Source organism: Bos grunniens, chromosome 2 (assembly GCF_055505025.1).
Source record: "Bos grunniens cultivar Pamir isolate PY7600 chromosome 2, Bosgru_T2T1.0, whole genome shotgun sequence".
Lineage (NCBI taxonomy): Eukaryota > Metazoa > Chordata > Mammalia > Artiodactyla > Bovidae > Bos > Bos grunniens.
Window position 1 is genome coordinate 51,892,248 of NC_141166.1, and position 18,889 is coordinate 51,911,136.

Here is an 18,889-nt window from a genome sequence, read left to right on the forward strand (position 1 = left end):
TTTTTCATCTCTGGCACAGTCTGTCATATGGCATCTTTCTCACAAAATTTCTCATCTTTTTTCAATTCCCCTAGATTGGCTGATAGAAATGTGAGGACTTTGAATACTTTTTTTTGTTCCTGTTTTATCTCCAGTACTGTATGGAGGTTTTAGAAATATTAATATAGACATAGAAACATTTTCAAATCCAAATTATATTTGGATATGTTTGATATGTCTGGTCATCTCACCTATATATATTTTTATTATCTTCAAAACCTATTCATAGGACATTTTCTGGAATCCAAAAATCATATAGAAAAAATTAATCTTTAAAAGATTACTTTCACACTATCTCTCTGTGTGAAATATTATGGGGAAGGAAGAGTTTGGTGCATGAAAGACTTTATGCTTATGGTATTTTAGGTCTCAGTGGCATTTTAAAAGAATTTATTTTTTAAAATTAATCTTTACAATCATATAGTAAGTTAATAAATATAATTAACCTTCCTTTCCAAGGAAGAAAGGAGAAACGGATTGAAATACCTTAATGACTAGCTTAAATGTGTAGATCTCCGAAAGTATAGCTCCATATTCATCTCCCAAAGACGTTTCAAACTTGATAGACCAGCTCCGTATTCATTATACACAGTCACAGGGAATGCTGATCATTCCTCTTTGGTTCTCCTTTAATACTTTACAAAGTATGCACGCCTCTATCCTAGCAGTTTTAGTATTGCGTTGTACCTTAAATGCCAGTCTTTTCCTACTACGCTGCCATCTCCTTATGGCAGGAGATGGGGTATTGGCTTTCATAGTAGTCGGTCAACAAAAACCATTCAAGGGAAGGAAGGAAAGAAAGGAGGATGGAACAAACTGACAAATGAGAGGGAAGTGATTAATGAGATGTGCATGGCAGATGTGACTGCTCAGTTTCCCTGGAGATTACCATGGAACAAGTTTTTTCCACGTGAGGTATTTTTGTAGTATTGTATCAGAATCAACTGAATGAGGTGTTTGCTAAAATTCAGATCCCTGCATCCTGACTCAAACCTACTAACTAGAAATCTGTGTTTTGGAGAATCCCACAGTATTCATTGTGAGCCATGGAGTTAGGCAATCCTTGCCCTGGAGGATCAGTTAGCTGAAGAGGAAGGTGCAGGCATGCTCAGTCATGTCCGACTCTGGCAACCCCGTCGACTGTAGCCTGCCAGATTCCTCTGTCCATGGCATTTTCCAGGCAAGAATACTGGAATGGGTTACCATTTCCTCCTCTGGGGATCTTCCCAACCCAGGGTTGAACCCATATCTCCTGTGGCTCCTGCATAGGCAGGTGGGTTCTTTACCACTGAGACACTTGGGAAGCAAATGTGTAGGAGATGTTGGTAAATCAGCTTATATAGAGATTTTGTTTAAGACAAGGTAAAACCATGTGGTTTTCATTAAGGGAAAGAGACAGTTTCTCATCTAATTAACCAAATCTGAGAAAGTTCTCTGAGCTACTATACTCTATAATTAGTGAAAGAGAGTTTTGTGTAGTGTAATCTTATATGCCTGCTCCTTTATTCCTGGGTCCGAATACTTTGTTTTTCCCTTGGAGAAGCAGACTTAACATAAGTAGTTCTAGTATTAAAAACAAAATTAACTGGGGTAGCCCTAAAGAGTACAGCTGATCTTTGAACAACATGGGTTTGAATTACTCAGGTCTACTAATACTCGATTTTTTTCAGTATAAATACTGTAGTTCTACACGATCCATGGTTGGTTGAAATTGTGGATGTGAAACTACCTGTGGATAAGGAGGAACCCATTGAATATGCAGAGAGCTGACTATAGGTTGATTTTTGACTGCAGAGAGGGGCAGTTTGCCTAACCCCTGCTTTTGTTGAAGTTCCAGTTCAGTCGTTCAGTCGTGTCTGACTCTTTGTGACCCCATGAACCGCAGCACGCCAGGCCTCCCTGTCCATCACCAACTCCCGGAGTTCACCCAAACCCATGTCCACTGAGTCGGTGATGCCATCCAACCATCTCATCCTCTGTCATCCCCTTCTCCTCCTGCCCTCAATCTTTCCCAGCATCAGGGGCTTTTCAAATATGTCAGCTCTTCACATGAGGTAGCCAAAGTATTGGAGTTTCAGCTTCAGCATAAGTCCTTCCAATGAATATTCAGGACTGATCTCCTTTAGGATAGACTGGTTGGATCTCCTTGCAGTCCAAGGGACTCTCAAGAGTCTTCTCCAACACCACAGTTCAAAAGCTTCAATTCTTCAGCGCTCAGCTTTCTTTATAGTCCAACTCTCACATCCATACATGACCACAGGAAAAACCATAGCCTTGACTAGATGGACCTTTGTTGACAAGTAATGTCTCTGCTTTTCAATATGCTGTCTAGGTTGGTTATAACTTTCCTTCCAAGGAGTAAGCATCTTTTAATTTCATGGCTGCAATCACCATCTGCAGTGATTTTGGAGCCCAGAAAAATAAAGTCTGCCACTGTTTCCACTGTTTCCCCATCTATTTCCCATGAAGTGATGGGACCAGATGCCATGATCTTCGTTTTCTGAATGTTGAGCTTTAAGCCAACTTTTTCACTGTCCTCTTTCACCTTCATCAAGAGGCTCTTTAGTTCTTCTTCACTTTCTGCCATAAGGGTGGTATCATCTGCGTATCTGAGGTTATTGATATTTCTCCCAGCAATCTTGATTCCAGCTTGTGCTTCTTCTAGCCCAACATTTCTCATGATGTACTCTGCATATAAGGTAAATAAGCAGGGTGACAATATATAGCCTTGACATACTCCTTTTCCTGTTTGGAACCAGTTTGTTGTTCCATGTCCAGTTCTTACTCTTGCTTCCTGACCTGCATACAGGTTTCTCAAGAGGCAGGTCAGGTGGTCTGGTTTCCCCACTCTTTCAGAATTTCCCACAGTTTATTGCGATCCACACATTCAAAGGCTTTGGCATAGTCAATAAAGCAGAAATTGATGTTTTTCTGGAACTCTGTTACTTTTTTGATGATCCATTGGATGTTGGCAATTTGATCTCTGGTTCCTCTGCCTTTGTTGAAGGGCTAACTGTAATTTTAAAAAAACAGTAAATGAAATCAGTTGGGAAATATCATGGATTGCTAAAATAAGGCAAGAGTAAAGATTTTTAAGAATTTTCTTGATTATGATCCCACAATATTCACAAATAGGTATGAAAATTTTATTAGAAGGATTTTAGGGCTTTTGGGGTGTGCACTATGCCTATATATTTAGAGAAAATGTACTGCCAACTAGATTTATAAGAGAACAAAGAATATGTAAGAGACATGAGTAGGCAAGCTTTATATAAACTCTGCCAAACCATTTAGAGAAGAATATTTAAGTACATGCATTAAACATCTCCAATGTTTTTATGATTATATTCCAGCTAGAAAGTTACCTAAATATCTAGAATATACACTCCAAGAATATAAACTTCATTTGTAACTGTAACAGACACTTTAATCTTGGTAGGAAGGAAAATAAGAATGTGAATGAGAAAAGGGGCAAGGAGCAAAAGCAGGAAAATATACCTCATGGAGGCTGAGGTGTTTCTAAGTTGGGAGGAAGAATCTAATGGTCAAGGTGAGAGAAGGTGCTGATAGAAGTGTTTGAGTCAAGGGCACCACCATTATTGCCTAGAACTCTGGGCAAGAAATAAGATATGGGTACAGAAAAGATGACAGTAGGGAGATGGAGAAACCAGAGAGATGGGGGCTCATATCATATGTTCTGGATGTTGTAGAATGCACGGTACCTTGCTCTAAGTCATAGGGTAAAAATTAGAGGATATGAGGACAGATGTACACAGTTCTTAAGAGAAATGGGGAAGGGAAGTGGCCAAGTATAAACAGAACAATTGATAATTGAGTTTAAAGAGCAATGACATTTATTGGATCTCTCAGAATCTTTGTTGAATTAATGGAAGAAATAGATGCATATATTATATCTATATGATAACATCTAGGGAATTTAGAACCCTTTCTTTGGTATAGTATTTTATATTCAATTATTTTTCTTCTTTGGAGTAGAGGCATTTAAGAAAGATTAAATTGCCTAAAATAGATGTTAAATGAGGGTAAAGAAAAACAAGTTACACAATCTGGGAAAAAATATTCTGTCCTCAAATATCCATGAAAAGCAGATCTGAGCAGAGAACCACAGTCACTAAGAAGGTGTTCTTTGGCTAGGTGAGAACGGATTGCAACCTAATTGAAGGTGTTTACCAACTTTAAAACCGACTTTTAAAACTTTTAAAAAGTTTTAGTCTGAAGGACAAATTAAAATCAGTGTTCTTGAAACAAAGACAAAGGATGAGTCATCTATTTAGTTTTTAGAATGGTGCCACCAGGCTGGCCAGAGTTCTGCTGTCTCATGGCAGTGGGAGCTGGAGCCGTGGAGGTTGTGAACACTACTGTAAAATACTGTGACCCTACTCTGTGATCCTACACTGGTTTATTTCTAGGAATTTTATATCTTCAGTTAAGAGTAACTGTCACTCAATGTCAAGAGTGCTACTGTCTGTCAGGGATGATGAATTATCAGAAATATAATCTCATCAGAGAAAATTTTCCATGTAGAATAGCCAGAATATTAACCAACTTGGGTAACTCCTACGTGACAGACACTATGCATGGTGGGAATAAGACCTTCCCCATGAAGGTTTACAGGATTGTTTCTCACTATGACATTTGGGGCTTAAAAGAAAAGAGCAGACCCATCAAACATCTGCTCTGGGCCTTTTCATCCTAATTCTGATTCATTTCCCATCATATATGGGACGTTTGAGTTCCTTATGAGTCTGAATGATCACGGTACCTTTTCAACATTTTGCTTCCAGAGACTAGGCTTTATTTCTTTAAATATCATAAATTTAACCAAATCGAGTCATCCATATTGCCTATAAACCAACGATAGGAGCTAAAGTCAGAGATATATGGTTTATGCTAACCCATGAGCTGGTAGGTGATTTGAACACCTTACTCTAGGTCTCTTTCTTGGTTAAGGGTCTGAGGAGGAAGCACCCATAACTTGTTCTCCCTTATTTCTGACTTCTGAGACCAAGGGAGGATATTCATGCAGTGCAGTATTTCTACCTCGAAGTGAATATAATAGGCAAAGAAAAAGTTACTAGTGGCTCTTTTTGGAACAGGAGATGCTGGCACTGGTTCTCTGACACGATTCTCCTCCAGGGAACATGTAAAGGGTTGTGTCAAGCCCCAGGAATCACTTCTGTGTGGAGATAAGTCCTCTTATGATAATTCTCATCTCATTACCCCCACCCTCCCCTCTGTTTCTGCTCTTCAGTGCTCCATCTCCCTAGGGTTAATATGTCAGAAGTGTATACTTGGTTTGGCTTAACTGATGGCTTGGGAGAAAAAGTTTAGTAATAGTAGAAGTGACAACCCTCTTACGGTGAGGTCACACTTTAAGACGTATAATTTTGTGGAAGTTGCATTTTATCATTGTGATCCTAAAATGAGATTTGTTGTTGCCTGTCTTTCCTGAGGCCTCAAGAGGAAACTGACACAACAGTATTTTCAGAAAACTTCTCATGTGCATGGCTGTCTGGCATTTTGAACAGTTGGACGGACACCTTCTACTCCCTGTGCCTGTGTTCTGCTCCCCTCAGGGTCCAGCTTCCTGAAGCCTTCCATGTGACCAACAGCTAGTACAATACATCTGTTTGTGAAAACATGAGAGTCTCTGTTCCTATGCAAGCAACTTTGCCCATTAAAGTATGTTTTAGAGAAGAAGCTACCTTTGTTGTCTAAACTGGAGAAGTGATACAGTCTCAGTGATTCTGGTTCAAGTCAGGCCTCATGGGTCTAAATCACTGAATGACTTTTAGGATGGTAATTGTGTCTGTTAGGAATTTTGTTCGGCCACAAATGACAGAAACCCAACCACAGGGGCTTAAATAACTAGGAATTTATTTTTGCCTCAGTAGCAAGAAGTCTGAGGGCCATTCAGGGTTCAAAGGATCATCATGGATGTTTCTAGCTTCTTCCTCTGTCATCCTTAGCTTGTGGCTCTCATCTAAGGGGAGAGGAGGTGGGAGGGGAGAGCAAAAAGATTATTGAGTGTCCTCTTATCAATCTTAATAATAATAGCTTCCCCAGAAGTCCCACCCAGTAGAATTCAACCCACATGCACTGGCCACATGCCACCCTTAGCTGCATTTAAGGGTAACTATTTTAACTGGGTACATTGTTACCTTGGACAGAATTGGGGTTCAGTTGACAAAGAAGAGGCTCAAGGGAGAGGCAGTGAGCAGCATCTGCCCCGAGGAGCCACATGCCATCTTTCAAATCAGTTTTAGGTGATACTTGAGTGCCTTCTAAATATCAGTGTGGTTGTATTTCTGTGATGGAATGGAGTGGATTGCCTTGTGTTGTTTTTCTGAAAGGAGGTGACACTGCTTCTTGGCCTTTCACCGTAAAGGCCAAGACTTGACTTATGCTGTGTTGAGTACAGACAGCAGAAAGGACCACTCCTCCCAGACCTCTTCGACTTCTCAATGTCATAAAACCAGTGGGCTCCAAGGGAAACCACAGACAGAAATCCCTCAGAGCTGGATTATCTGACCCCTCCCATGGACCACCTTCTGTTTCTTTTATGCTCTTAAGAATTGGGGTTTTTATTCTCAGGACTATGCATTGGACTTTGAACCTGTTTTCTACTTTTCCTGTTTTAGTGGATCACTGACTTCACCCTGTCTGCTTAATTTCAGCTCTCACTTAAAGTGTATGCCTAATCTTCCCTCCTAGGAAAGAGGTTTGGGGATGAAAATGAGGTGCATCTGACTTTAAGAGCCAGTGTCTCTGCGCACACACTTGTGTGCCTGTAAAACTCTGAATGGTCTCTTTCTCACATTCTTAGTTTCATTTCCTATTCCAGGACCTTAGGACCGAGCTTCAAACTAGAGTGATGTGAGCAAGTTAAAGAACATGAATCCCTTCTGCCTTCATGGTGGGGCAGAGCCTGGGGCAGCCAGAGTACCCCTGCCGTCAACTTAACGTGGTCAATGTCTCTTTCATGTACCCCGGTGTATCCTACAAATATGACCATTTTCTTAGTGCCATGAAGTCAGAGAGCTTAGAGACAATGCTGCTTTCAGGCCTATTCTTTGGATCTGTCCTTTCTGTCCTTCTTCCTCTTTCCTTCTCTTATGTTGTGTCATGGTAACCCACTGCTGACCATTGTGAACAATTATCTCAGCCAACGTGCTGACTTGCTTGGTATTTCCTGAACACTATCCATGGCAAACCTGTGCTGTGTCTTGACTCAGTTTCCTAGCTTAATATCCCCTCTCTTAACCCCATCTTGATTCTCTTGTATCCTATCAGCTTAGCTCTTCATCTTTTTCTTTTTAATATAAAATTTTATAGACAGGAGCTCATCCAATCTCTTTTTGTGTGTCATCTCATTGCTGGTTGATGAACAATCATACTCTTTGTTCTTTGCAGTTTTGTCTTTTGGCACTTTAGTGACCAACCTGGCTAAGCCCAGACATGCCATTTACTTTCCACCTGCCCACTCTTCTCCCTAGTTCTCCCTTGTAAATGCAAGTCATTAAATAAGTCATTATGAATCAGTTCAATTCAGTCACTCAGTTGTGTCCTACTCTTTGTGACCCCATGGACTGCAGCACGCCAGGCTTCCCTGCCATCACCAACTCCTGGAGCTCACTCAAACTCACGTCCATCGAGTTGGTGATACCATTGAAACATCTCATCCTTTGTCATCTGCTTTTCCTCCTGCTTTCAATCTTGTCCAGCATTAGGGATTTTTCCATGAGTCAGTTCTTCGCATCAGTTGTCCAAAGTATTGGAGTTTCAGCTCCACCATCAGTCCTTCCAATGAATATTCACGACTGATTTCCTTTAGGATTGACTGATTGGATCTCCTTGCAGTCCAAGGGACTCTCAAGAGTCTTCTCCAACACCACAGTTCAAAAACATCAATTCTTTGGTGCTCAGCTTTCTTTATAGTCCAACTCTCATATCCATACATGACTCGGAAAAACAATAGCTTTGACTAGATGGACCTTTGTTGGCAAAGTAATGTCTCTGCTTTTTAATATACTGTCTAGGTTGGTCATAACTTTCCTTCTAAGGAGTAAGTGTCTTTTAATTTCATGGCTGCAATCATCATCTGCAGTGATTTTGAAGCCCAGAAAAATAAAGTCTGACACTGTTTCCACTGTTTCCCCATCTATTTCCCATGAAGTGATGAGACCGGATGCCATGATCTTCGTTTTCTGAATGTTGAGTTTTAAGCCAGCTTTTTCACTCTCCTCTTTCACTTCCATCAAGAGGCTCTTTTGTTCTTCTTTGCTTTCTTCCATAAGGGTGGTATCATCTGTATATCTGAGGTTACTGATATTTCTCCCGGCAATCTTGATTCCAGCTTGTGCTTCATCCAGCCTGGCATTTCACATGATGTACTCTGCATATAAGTTAAGTAAGCAGGGTGACAATATACAGCCTTGATACTCCTTTCCTGATTTGGAACCAGTCTGTTGTTCCATGTCCAGTTCTAAGTGTTGCTTCTTGACCTGCGTATAGATTTCTCAGGAGGCAGGTCAGGTGGTCTGGTATTCCCATCTCTTGAAGAATTTTCCACAGTTTGTTGTGATCCACACAGTCAAAGGCTTTGCCATAGTCAATAAAGCAGAGGTAGATATTTTTCTGGAACTCTCTTGCTTTTTTATGATCCAACGAATGTTGGCAATTTGATCTCTAGTTCCTCTGCTTTTTCTAAATCCGGCTTGAATATCTGGAAATTCAAGGTTCACGTACTGTTGACGCCTGGCTTTGAGGATTTGAGCATTCCTTTGCTAGCATGTGAGATGAGTGCAGTTGTGTGGTAGTTTGAACCTTCTTTGGCCTTGCATTTCTTTGGGATTGGAATGAAAACTGATCTTTCCAGTCCTGTGGCCACTGCTGAGTTTTCCAAATTTGCTGGCAGATTGAGTGTGACATGTTCACAGCATCATCTTTCAGGATTTGAAATAGCTCAACTGGAATTCCATCACCTCCACTAGCTTTGTTCATAGTGATGCTTCCTAAGGCCCGCTTGACTTCACATTCCTGGATGTCTAGGTGAGTGATCACACCATTGTGATTATCTGGGTCTTGAAGATCTTTTTTGTATAGTTCTTCTGTGCATTCTTGCCATCTCTTGTTAATATCTTCTGCTTTTGTTAGGTCCATACCATTTCTGTCCTTTATCGAGCCCATCTTTGCATGAAATGTTCCCTTGGTATCTCTAATTTTCTTGAAGAGATGTCTAATCTTTCCCATTCTATTGCTTTCCTCTACTTCTTTGCATTGATCGCTGAGGAAGGCTTTCTTATCTCTCCTTGCTGTTCTTTGGAACTCCGCATTCAGATGTTTATATCTTTCCTTTTCTCCTTTGTCTTAGCTTCTTTTCTTTTCTCAGCTCTTTGTAAGGCCTCCTCAGACAGCCATTTTGCCTTTTTGCATTTTTTTTTTCCCTTGGGGATGGTCTTGATCACTGTCTCCTGTACAATGTCATGAACCTCCGTCCATAGTTCTTCAGGCACTGTGTTATCAGATCTAATCCCTTGAATCTGTTTGTCACGTCCACTGTCAAATTGTAAGGGATTTGATTTAGGTCATACCTGAATGGTCTAGTGGTTTTCCCTACTTTCTTCAATTTAAGTTTGAATTTGTCAATAAGGAGTTCATGATCTGAGCCACAGTCAGCTCCCAGTCTTGTTTTTTCTGACTGTATAGAGCTTCTCTATCTTTGCCTGCAAAGAATTTTGGTATTGACCATCTGGTAATGTCTATGTGCAGAGTCTTCTGTTGTGTTGTTGGAAGAGGGTGTTTGTTAAGACCAGTGCGTTCTCTTAGCAAAACTCTGTTAGCCTTTGTCCTGCTTCATTCTGTACTTCAAGGCCAGATTTGCCTGTTACTCCAGGTATCTCTTGATTTCCTACTTTTGCATTCCAGTACCCTGTGATGCACTGCTGACCCATAGCTCCACAGGAGACACTCAAACACTCAAAGACAGGTCTGGCTCAGTCTCTGTGGAGTCTCCTGGTGTGCACAAGATTTTAGTTTGAGTTCTCTGAGCATTTCTGTTGGGTATGGGGTTTGATTCTAAACACAGTTTCATTCCTCCTACCATTTTGCTTGGGCTTCTCCTTTGCCCTTGGATGTAGGGTATATTTTTTCTTGGTGGGGTCCAACATTCTCCTATTGACGATTGTTCACCAGTGAGTTGTAATTTTGGAGTTCTCACAGGAGAAGATGAGCTCATGTCCTTCTACTCTGCCATCTTAAATAACCAACCGTCATTAACAATAGTGTTCATTAATATTTCCCTCTTTACTTTTTTCCATTTATTTTAGAACTCATACTACATGTTTGAGCTAAGGAAAGACAAAGAAGTTAAATTATAAGCTTAAAAGTATTCATTTGGTTTTTCCAGATGAGAATTCTCCAGCCAACTTCTGGGATTCTAAAAACAGGGGTGTGACTGGAACACAAAAAGGACAAATTGTATGGAGAATTGAGCCTGGGCCCTATTTCATGGAGCGTAAGTACCTAAGTGTTAACATAAGTTTGTATTTGAACATTTCAGAAATATGCAGAAATCTATGAAGTCTTTTATGAATTTTATTGTAAAAGTTTTTGATTCTTATTTATAAATATATGCCATGTCACCCCAAACTGTAAAATATTTTCTTTTGAGAAATATTCATTAGAGAATGTAACTGTGGTTTGAAAAAACTGTATGTATGTCTCTAGATGTGTGTGCGTATAACATATATCTGATGAATGTATGGTATATAAATTCTGTGATTATTTTGTTACACATTTTATATACCCTTGTTCTTCATTTATAATTAATACTATATTAATTTCAAAGGGCAGAAAGGATAATTCAAGATTTCAGTTAATTTACGAATTTTATTTGCCTCTAGGATACTTCACTATTATTTTTCCCAACAGAAGAATAAGTTTTGCTTTTGGGTCTTGGTCTTTCCAAGTGTAGATGAGATAATCTGGGGCACATTACCATAGAAGTCATTTACTAGGCATCAGAGATTGGCTGCAAATATCCATTACCCAGTTGATTTGATGTTATATTTATTTATAAACACACATCCTATGTGCAGTACTTCTATATAGTTATATATATATGTATATGTATATACACACATAGCACATGTATGCATATAAATGATTTACTGGTCTGTCCAGGTTAACTTCTACATTTACAGAGTTTATTTTTCTGCAGTAGAAAAAACTGAGCTCTTTAAAATGTTTCTGAGCTGTTTAACTCCATAGTAAGAATTAAGTTTTCTATATGGAATTTAATATAAGAAAGAGAGAATATACTGGTACCAGAGATACTGGTACTTAAGAATGATACCTCAGTTCAGTTAAGTCACTCAGTCACGTCTGACTCTTTGCAACCCCACGGACTGCAGCAGGCCAGGCTTCCCTGTCCATCACTAACTCCCAGAACTTACTCAAACTCATGTCCATTTAGTCAGTGATGCTATCCAACTATCCCATCCTCTGTTGTCCCCTTCTCCTCCTGCCTTCAATCTTTCCCAGCATCAGGGTCTTTTCCAGTGAGTCAGTTATTTGCATCAGGTGGCCAAAGTATTCGATTTTCAGCTTCAGCATCAGTTCTTCCAGTGAATATTCAGGACTGATTTCCTTTAGGATGGACTAGTTGGATCTCAGTTTGATTAAAAACGGAAACCTGCTGTAAGCATATCTGTTTTGAAGCATGTAAACTTCTGTAATATAAAAAGTCATTTAAAATATTAACAGCTATTATTTTTGAATTGCCTTTAAAGATATCAGATAATTTGTTTGACCATTTTACTGGTAGGTCAGCATTTCACAGCTTTCTCTAATCCCACTTGTGCCCTATAAGGAGTGTCTTTTTCTTCAGAGTTTAATTTCTGGTTTGTTTTTAAACCTTATGTGTAATGTGGTTGTTAAGAGAAAATGTTCATCATGTAACAGTAAGTGAGGGGTGTGGGAAGCAGATATATGAAGCATTAGTTCAGTTGCTCAGTCACGTCCAACTCTTTGGAACTCCATGGACTGAAGCACACCAGGCTTCCCTGTCCATCAACAACTCCCGGAGCCTACTCAAACTCATGTCCATTGCATCGGTGATGCTGTCCAACCATCTCATCCTCTCCTAGCTAATACAACATGTACGAAAAAGTCTCGGAGATTCACCAAAGTGTGAACAACAGTTGTATCTGGGAGGTGAGATTATGGGCGATTTGTTTTTATTGCCTTATTTTTCATCTTTACTTTCTGACACTAGTCCAGCTGCTGTTTCTAAGTAATGAGAAGCGTAAGTGATAAAAGAATCTGGTAAAAAATGGAATGGGAAGTAGCTGGGTTTACTTTCAATGTGATTCCTCCTTTGAAAAGATCCCTGGGCTTAAGAGGCTGATCTAGCTGAGAAATACTGCCAATTGAACTTCAGGGAAAACCTTCCTGTTGGCTCTAAAATGCTGATGACTTCTAGGAATGATTGCCTTTTGATGGAGTGTGCAGATTCCCATTATGAGACTCATGTGAGCACCTGGGAAGAGGTCAGTGCCACATGCTGCTGTAATTTGGAACATTAAAAAAAAACCCCATTTACAGAATATCCCACTTGCCATGATTGATTTTCTTTCTCCATGAAGTGTGAATTAGAGATTTGTAATGTCCTGGCTGATTAGGATATAGTGAGCATCTCTGTCTTGACAAATGTCTTTCTTTACATCTCACTGTTAATGTTTAGCAGAAGTGGGCTTGACATTGAAGTTAGGAATTGGGAATGCTTTTGGTTTTCTCTTCTACTTTAGCATTTCCACCTTAATTCTTCGCACAGTGAGGGTATTATGCAGCACGATTGTGAAACTGGAAATATTCATTAATACCTTTTTAAGGACTGAGTAAAGCTATATAAGTTAAAGTGAAAGTGAATAGAAAGTACAGAACAATTTGGCTTTAGAATAAGCTTATCTTCATTCATCAGAATGGGGTCTCCCCCAGGACACATTTCTATCCCTTTGAAATCCATTCGGTGTAAAAATCTCAGGTGTTATTTATATCAGTGCTTAGAAGTGTAGTCCGTGTCTTTTAGACGTCATTTTTTTTTTTATTCCATGTCTAGCTTGAGCAGATCCAGGGGGACTTCCCAGCATAATGAAGTTATGTATGAATCTCTGGAGATAATAGTGTGAAACGTAAAAAAAAAAAATTGGGATTGGGGAATGGGTTAACCATATCTATGTTTTCAACCTCTGATCTTGAAAACTTATGACGTTAAAAACTTTTGCTTTCATCTTCAGAAAGAACATTTATCTTTAGCTAATCAGAAGTCCAAGTAAAGTAAAATTCTCTGAAAATTGACTTAAGTTTGTGGGCAAACCTGGGTTTGAGCACTATTTAGGCTGTTTCTGAAAGTAAAGATGGCTTTTGTTTATCTGGACAAACCTCCAGAGGAGGCAGGTGACCCAGACTTACAGGGCCCACTGGGATGAATTTGAAGGACAAAGACAGGTTTAATTTTAGGTAAATGACCTTCCTAGACATTGGAGAGGACGAGCCGCTTCATGTGTGCTCACTTGTCACAAGACTGTCAGAATTCCTCAAATGAGGTCATGCTCATGGAAAATGAATGGATCACCTGTGCAATGTATATTCTTGAGTTTTGACATCTAAGAGGTTTCAAAAATTGTTTTGGCATGTTAGAACATCTATTTTATTCTATGTAGTCTTTCATAGACTTTGGTCATTCATTCATTCAGACCTGCTTTTTGTCCTTCCTTCATCCCTTCCATTTATTTGTTCATTATGTCCCCAGCCATCATGAAGTATTTGGTTAAGTCCAACTTATTGCCAGGCATCATTCAAGAACTCACTAAGTCCTGGATCAGTATGAGCTTAGAAATAGTCAACTACATTGCTGTGTACTGAACTGAACTGCTTTGTGATCATTAATGATGATAACAGAACATTGCTATTTGTAAAAGTTATCTAGTATTTTCACATATCGTATCTGTCTCAGCCCTGGGAAGTAGATAGGGTTAGGAAGCTGTGCAGTATGGATGCATGTGGCTTGTGTAAGTGACACCCTCACCTCTGATTGGCATTCAAGTTTGAAACAGAACCTTTGTGGGTGGCTTTTTAATGGGTGGGGGTAAAGGGGAGAGCCTCAGCTTTTTATTTGTATTGTCGGAGCCCCTGCTATAACTTTCTCCTTTGCTAAGCCCTTTTCAACCGACGTCAGAAGGGCCTTTTTGCCCCTTAGAGAGATTTGGCTCTTTTCATGCTCTACGAGCATACTTACATTTTAGTTCCAGTGACTTCTCTCATCCTGTTAGGATGTGCCACATTTCACTGATGCAGTCTGTCTTTGATATTCAAGATTGTTTTTCTGAGCTTAAGCACGGGAAGCCCTGGTTCTTTCAGGCTGCATGCTGTTGCTTAGTCACCAAGTCTGGTCTGACTCTTTTGTGACCCCATGGACTGTAACCTGCCAGGCTCCTCTATCCATAGGATTTCTCAGGCAGGAGTACTGGAGTGGGTTGTCATTTCCTTTTCCAGCGCATCTTCTACACCTAGTACTCTTTACCGTTGAGCCACGAGGAAAGCCTTCTGGCTGCATTTGCTCTCATTAAAGAGATGATGATGCGGTAACATATAACCAAGTGAGCACGTCACTAGAACTATGGGTGAATTTTGTCAAAAGCATGAGAATTGGAATGTGTTTACTCTTTTTCAACTTGTGGCCTCTGAATAAAAGAGCCTATCAATAGGAATCATAATATTAAGAATTTATTAAAAGCACAAAGGCAGTGGTTAAAATCTTGTTTTCTGAATTATTGCAATTAGCTTGATTTTTTTTTTAATTTTTTTTTAAATTTTATTTTATTTTTAAACTTTACATAATTGTATTAGTTTTGCCAAATATCAAAATGAATCCACCACAGGTATACATGTGTTCCCCATCCTAAACCCTCCTCCCTCCTCCCTCCCCATACCATCCCGCTGGGTCGTCCCAGTGCACTAGCCCCAAGCATCCAGTATCGTGCATCGAACCTGGACTGGCAACTCGTTTCTTACATGATATTTTACATGTTTCAATGTCATTCTCCCAAATCTTCCCACCCTCTTCCTCTCCCACAGAGTCCATAAGACCGTTCTATACATCAGTGTCTCTTTTGCTGTCTCGTACACTGGGTTATTGTTACCATCTTTCTAAATTCCATATATATGCGTTAGTATACTGTATTTATGTTTTTCCTTCTGGCTTACTTCACTCTGTATAATAGGCTCCAGTTTCATCCACCTCATTAGAACTGATTCAAATGTATTCTTTTTAATGGCTGAGTAATACTCCATTGTGTATATGTACCACAGCTTTCTTATCCATTCATCTGCTGATGGACATCTAGGTTGCTTCCATCTCCTGGCTATTATAAACAGTGCTGCAATGAACATTGGGGTACATGTGTTTCTTTCCCTTCTGGTTTCCTCAGTGTGTATGCCCAGCAGTGGGATTGCTGGATCATAAGGCAGTTCTATTTCCAGTTTTTTAAGGAATCTCCACACTGTTCTCCATAGTGGCTGTACTAGTTTGCATTCCCACCAACAGTGTAAGAGGGTTCCCTTTTCTCCACACCCTCTCCAGCATTTATTATTTGTAGACTTTTGGATCGCAGCCATTCTGACTGGTGTGAAATGGTATCCCGGACGAGCCCCCAAGATGAAAGGTTGTTGTTTGGACCTCCATGTGGGCAGTTTGAATCCCAGTTTGGAGTCCCAGGTACGGGGGCAAAGTAAGAGGACAGGAGGGAGCTGAAGATTTCACGCCCAAATCTATACCCTTAGGATATAAGTCTGGCATATTTCGCAGAGAGAAAAAGGGCAACACATATGCTACTTCTACCCATTTCCCTTGTTCCTTACAGAACAGGTCTAATTGTGGAACAGTATTATACTTAAGAGACCCTCCAACTGGCCACCGTTCGCCGTCCTCCAATGGATACCGTGGCCATGCAGTATCACATAGGAAGACCAGGTGTGTCTTCTTTAAGCCCTGGGGATCAAATCTATCCCAGTTTTTTAGGATACAGTTCAAAGGAGTGAGGCTGGAATTGTTAGCTCCCATCTGTAAGAGAGAAAAAAAGCGACCAGCGCCATTTTTTCTACCGGAGGCGTCCCTCCCTGCTCTAGATGGGGGTGTAGACAGACGTTACACCAAAAGCTTTTCCTTCCTGGTCGGACTTAGTCTGTCCCTTACCGACGCAGGGGCCGTACTCGTCCCTCCCGGTTCTACCACCGAGATGGGGTGGGGATGTACCAGGGGTAGACTTGATAGCATCCCTACTTGACGTCCAGCTCTTCACCCTTAACCTTGTTTGCCTCTGATGTCACCCGGGGTGAATCAGAGTAACCTTCCGGAATGCCTCCCAAGCTAAGACTACCGGGGGAAACATTCGTCACCTGAGTGCCTGTGCACGACCCTGAGTATTTCCTGACCACAATAAGACCGACGCGAACATAAAACTGAGATGTTCTTTTCAAGCATCACCACACCAGTATAACAGCCTCTTCTGATCCACTAAGAGCTGGCATTACCAAAGAAAAAAAACCCATCACAGTCCCAATCTGAGTAACCTTTAACCTCAGAGATGTTCTGGGAGCTAGAGCTCCATCTAGCTTCCGAACTTTCGATTCCTAGCGAGGCTAGACACTTTCTTGACTACGAATCCAAGTTTGGGACCTAAGCCACAGTATACAATAACAGTAGAGATCACAAGTCCCTTGAAAGTCTATGATCCGATAGATTAGGTTAGTACTTCTAATTCCCAAGGAGTTATGAAATGGTCAAAGAGACCGAAAAGTTTGACCGAGAAAGGAGAGTTCGGTCTACACGCTTTGCCCATTTCTGGTCGGTTCCTGAAGGAGACATTGGGTGCCTCTTGGCATTGGCAGGTCGGTATAACGCCCCGACAGGTTTCTGCCATAAGCCCTATGAGATCACCGTGGAACCGCAGAGCAGAGCTCCTTACTTGTTTCACGCAGGGCATGCCATTCATTCACACAAGCACACGGTAGAGTTAGTAAAGCATAGCAGAAAACGTGTTCGCTAAGAGAACAAAGAACTAAAGCTCCAAGCATCCTTACCTTGTCCTGAAGGATCCCGGACAAGCCCCCAAGATGAAAGGTTGTTGTTGAATCACGCGAATACACCGGGATTCTTGGCCCCCGGAGGAGAAGAATTCAATCCGGGGCCAGAGACGAGGATTGATCGCTCAGAGCTTTTGTGTAGTAAAGTTTTATTAAAGTATAAAGGAGATAGAGAAAGCTTCTGACATAGGCATCAGAAGGGGGCAGAAAGAGTACCCGCTTGCTAGTGTTAATAATGAGGTTATATAATCCAGAGAATGTCTGGAGGTTGTAAAGACCTCCTCCGACCTACTCCCATAATTTACATTTTAAGATAACACTGTCCTCAGGCAAGATACATCCTTGTAAAGACCAGGTATACTCCCATAATTAACATTTTAAAATAACAGAAGGTTGAATCCAAAGACTGTCCTTAGGCAGGATACATTATTGGTATATAATCCTAAGGAATGTGGAGAAAGAAAAAAAGTTTGTCCTTTTTTCCTCCTTGAGAATTCCAGACCCCTCTCTCCTTGGGGACCCCTAGACTCCCTATCAACCTGCCTAGGAAATGACTCTCTCATTTTAAAAATTATTCCATTTTAATGAGATAGAAATGGCTAAACGAAGGACATTTCCATCCGTCTTTATGGTTCAAAATAGTCAACTTCTAAAACTTGAGGGAAATCCAGGTTTTCTAAAAAGGAGCAAGCTATTAATTACTTCCTAAGGGAATATTGAAGGTATTTAATGTGGTAGATGATGTTTCAAAGATCCTAGTCTTTGAAACAAAATCATTTCTTGCAGAAAGTGGCTTGTAGATCCTTTTTTTTCAAAGAAGGCTTGAAATGGAATCTTACACTAATGCCTAGGGTTAATGTAGCTGGTTGAGATTTCTTTTAAAAATCAGTTTTGAACAGATAACAGATGAAAAGAGTATAATGTTAAAAAGACACAAAAAATGAAAGTAATCTCTCCCAACTTCATGCCCCAGTCACCAATTTCCCCTTTCCAAAGACAACCACTTTTACCAGTTTTATCTGATCTTTATAAAAATACTTTATTTATATATAAACTCAGAAGTATATTCTTTCTTTAAACAAGTGGTAGAATGATTGCTTTAAAATGCAATGTCATCATGGCACGATTACAGAAACTCCTTTACTGGGGAACAGGTTTAAGTTCTTTCCGCTTTCCCAGCCACTCCCAACAAGTACATAGTATCGTCTTTGGACAGTGATCACCCTTCCATCTGTGGTGGACATGGAGTTGAGATGTCCTTGCTCTGGGGGACATCTTCATTTGTATTTATGGAAGCTGGTAAGTTAAAATTTTGATAATAAGAGGGCTTCTTTGTCTTATCAGCACTTGCTGCTGCTGCTGCTGCTAAGTCACTTCAGTCATGTCCAACTCTGTGCGACCCCATAGACGGCAGCCCACCAGGCTCCACTGTCCAGGCAAGAACACTGGAGTGGGTTGCCATTTCCTCCTCCAATGCATGAAAGTGAAAAGTGAAAGTGAAGTCGCTCAGTCGCTTAGCTTAGCGCTACCCGTGGACTGCAGCCCACCAGGCTCCTCCATCCATGGGATTTTCCAGGCAAGAGTACTGGAGTGGGGTGTCGTTGCCTTCTCTGCTTAGAGGCTGCTAAACCTTATTTTCATAACTTTATAAATAAACATGTCCAGAAGATTTTTAAAAGGGGCC

The 18,889-nt window shown here is 40.5% G+C and overlaps 1 protein-coding gene across 8 annotated transcripts in view; it reads left to right on the plus strand.

The window, feature by feature from the left end:
* The window catches only part of HECW2 (HECT, C2 and WW domain containing E3 ubiquitin protein ligase 2), a 433,106-nt gene that overhangs the window by 258,382 nt on the left and 155,835 nt on the right, over positions 1–18,889 (plus strand). For all 8 annotated transcript variants that reach the window (XM_086348453.1, XM_086348470.1, XM_086348425.1 and 5 more), the window contains one exon: positions 10,469–10,576. In XM_086348453.1, the coding sequence (XP_086204579.1) occupies positions 10,469–10,576 (108 nt within the window). The remainder of the gene's footprint in view (positions 1–10,468; positions 10,577–18,889) is intronic.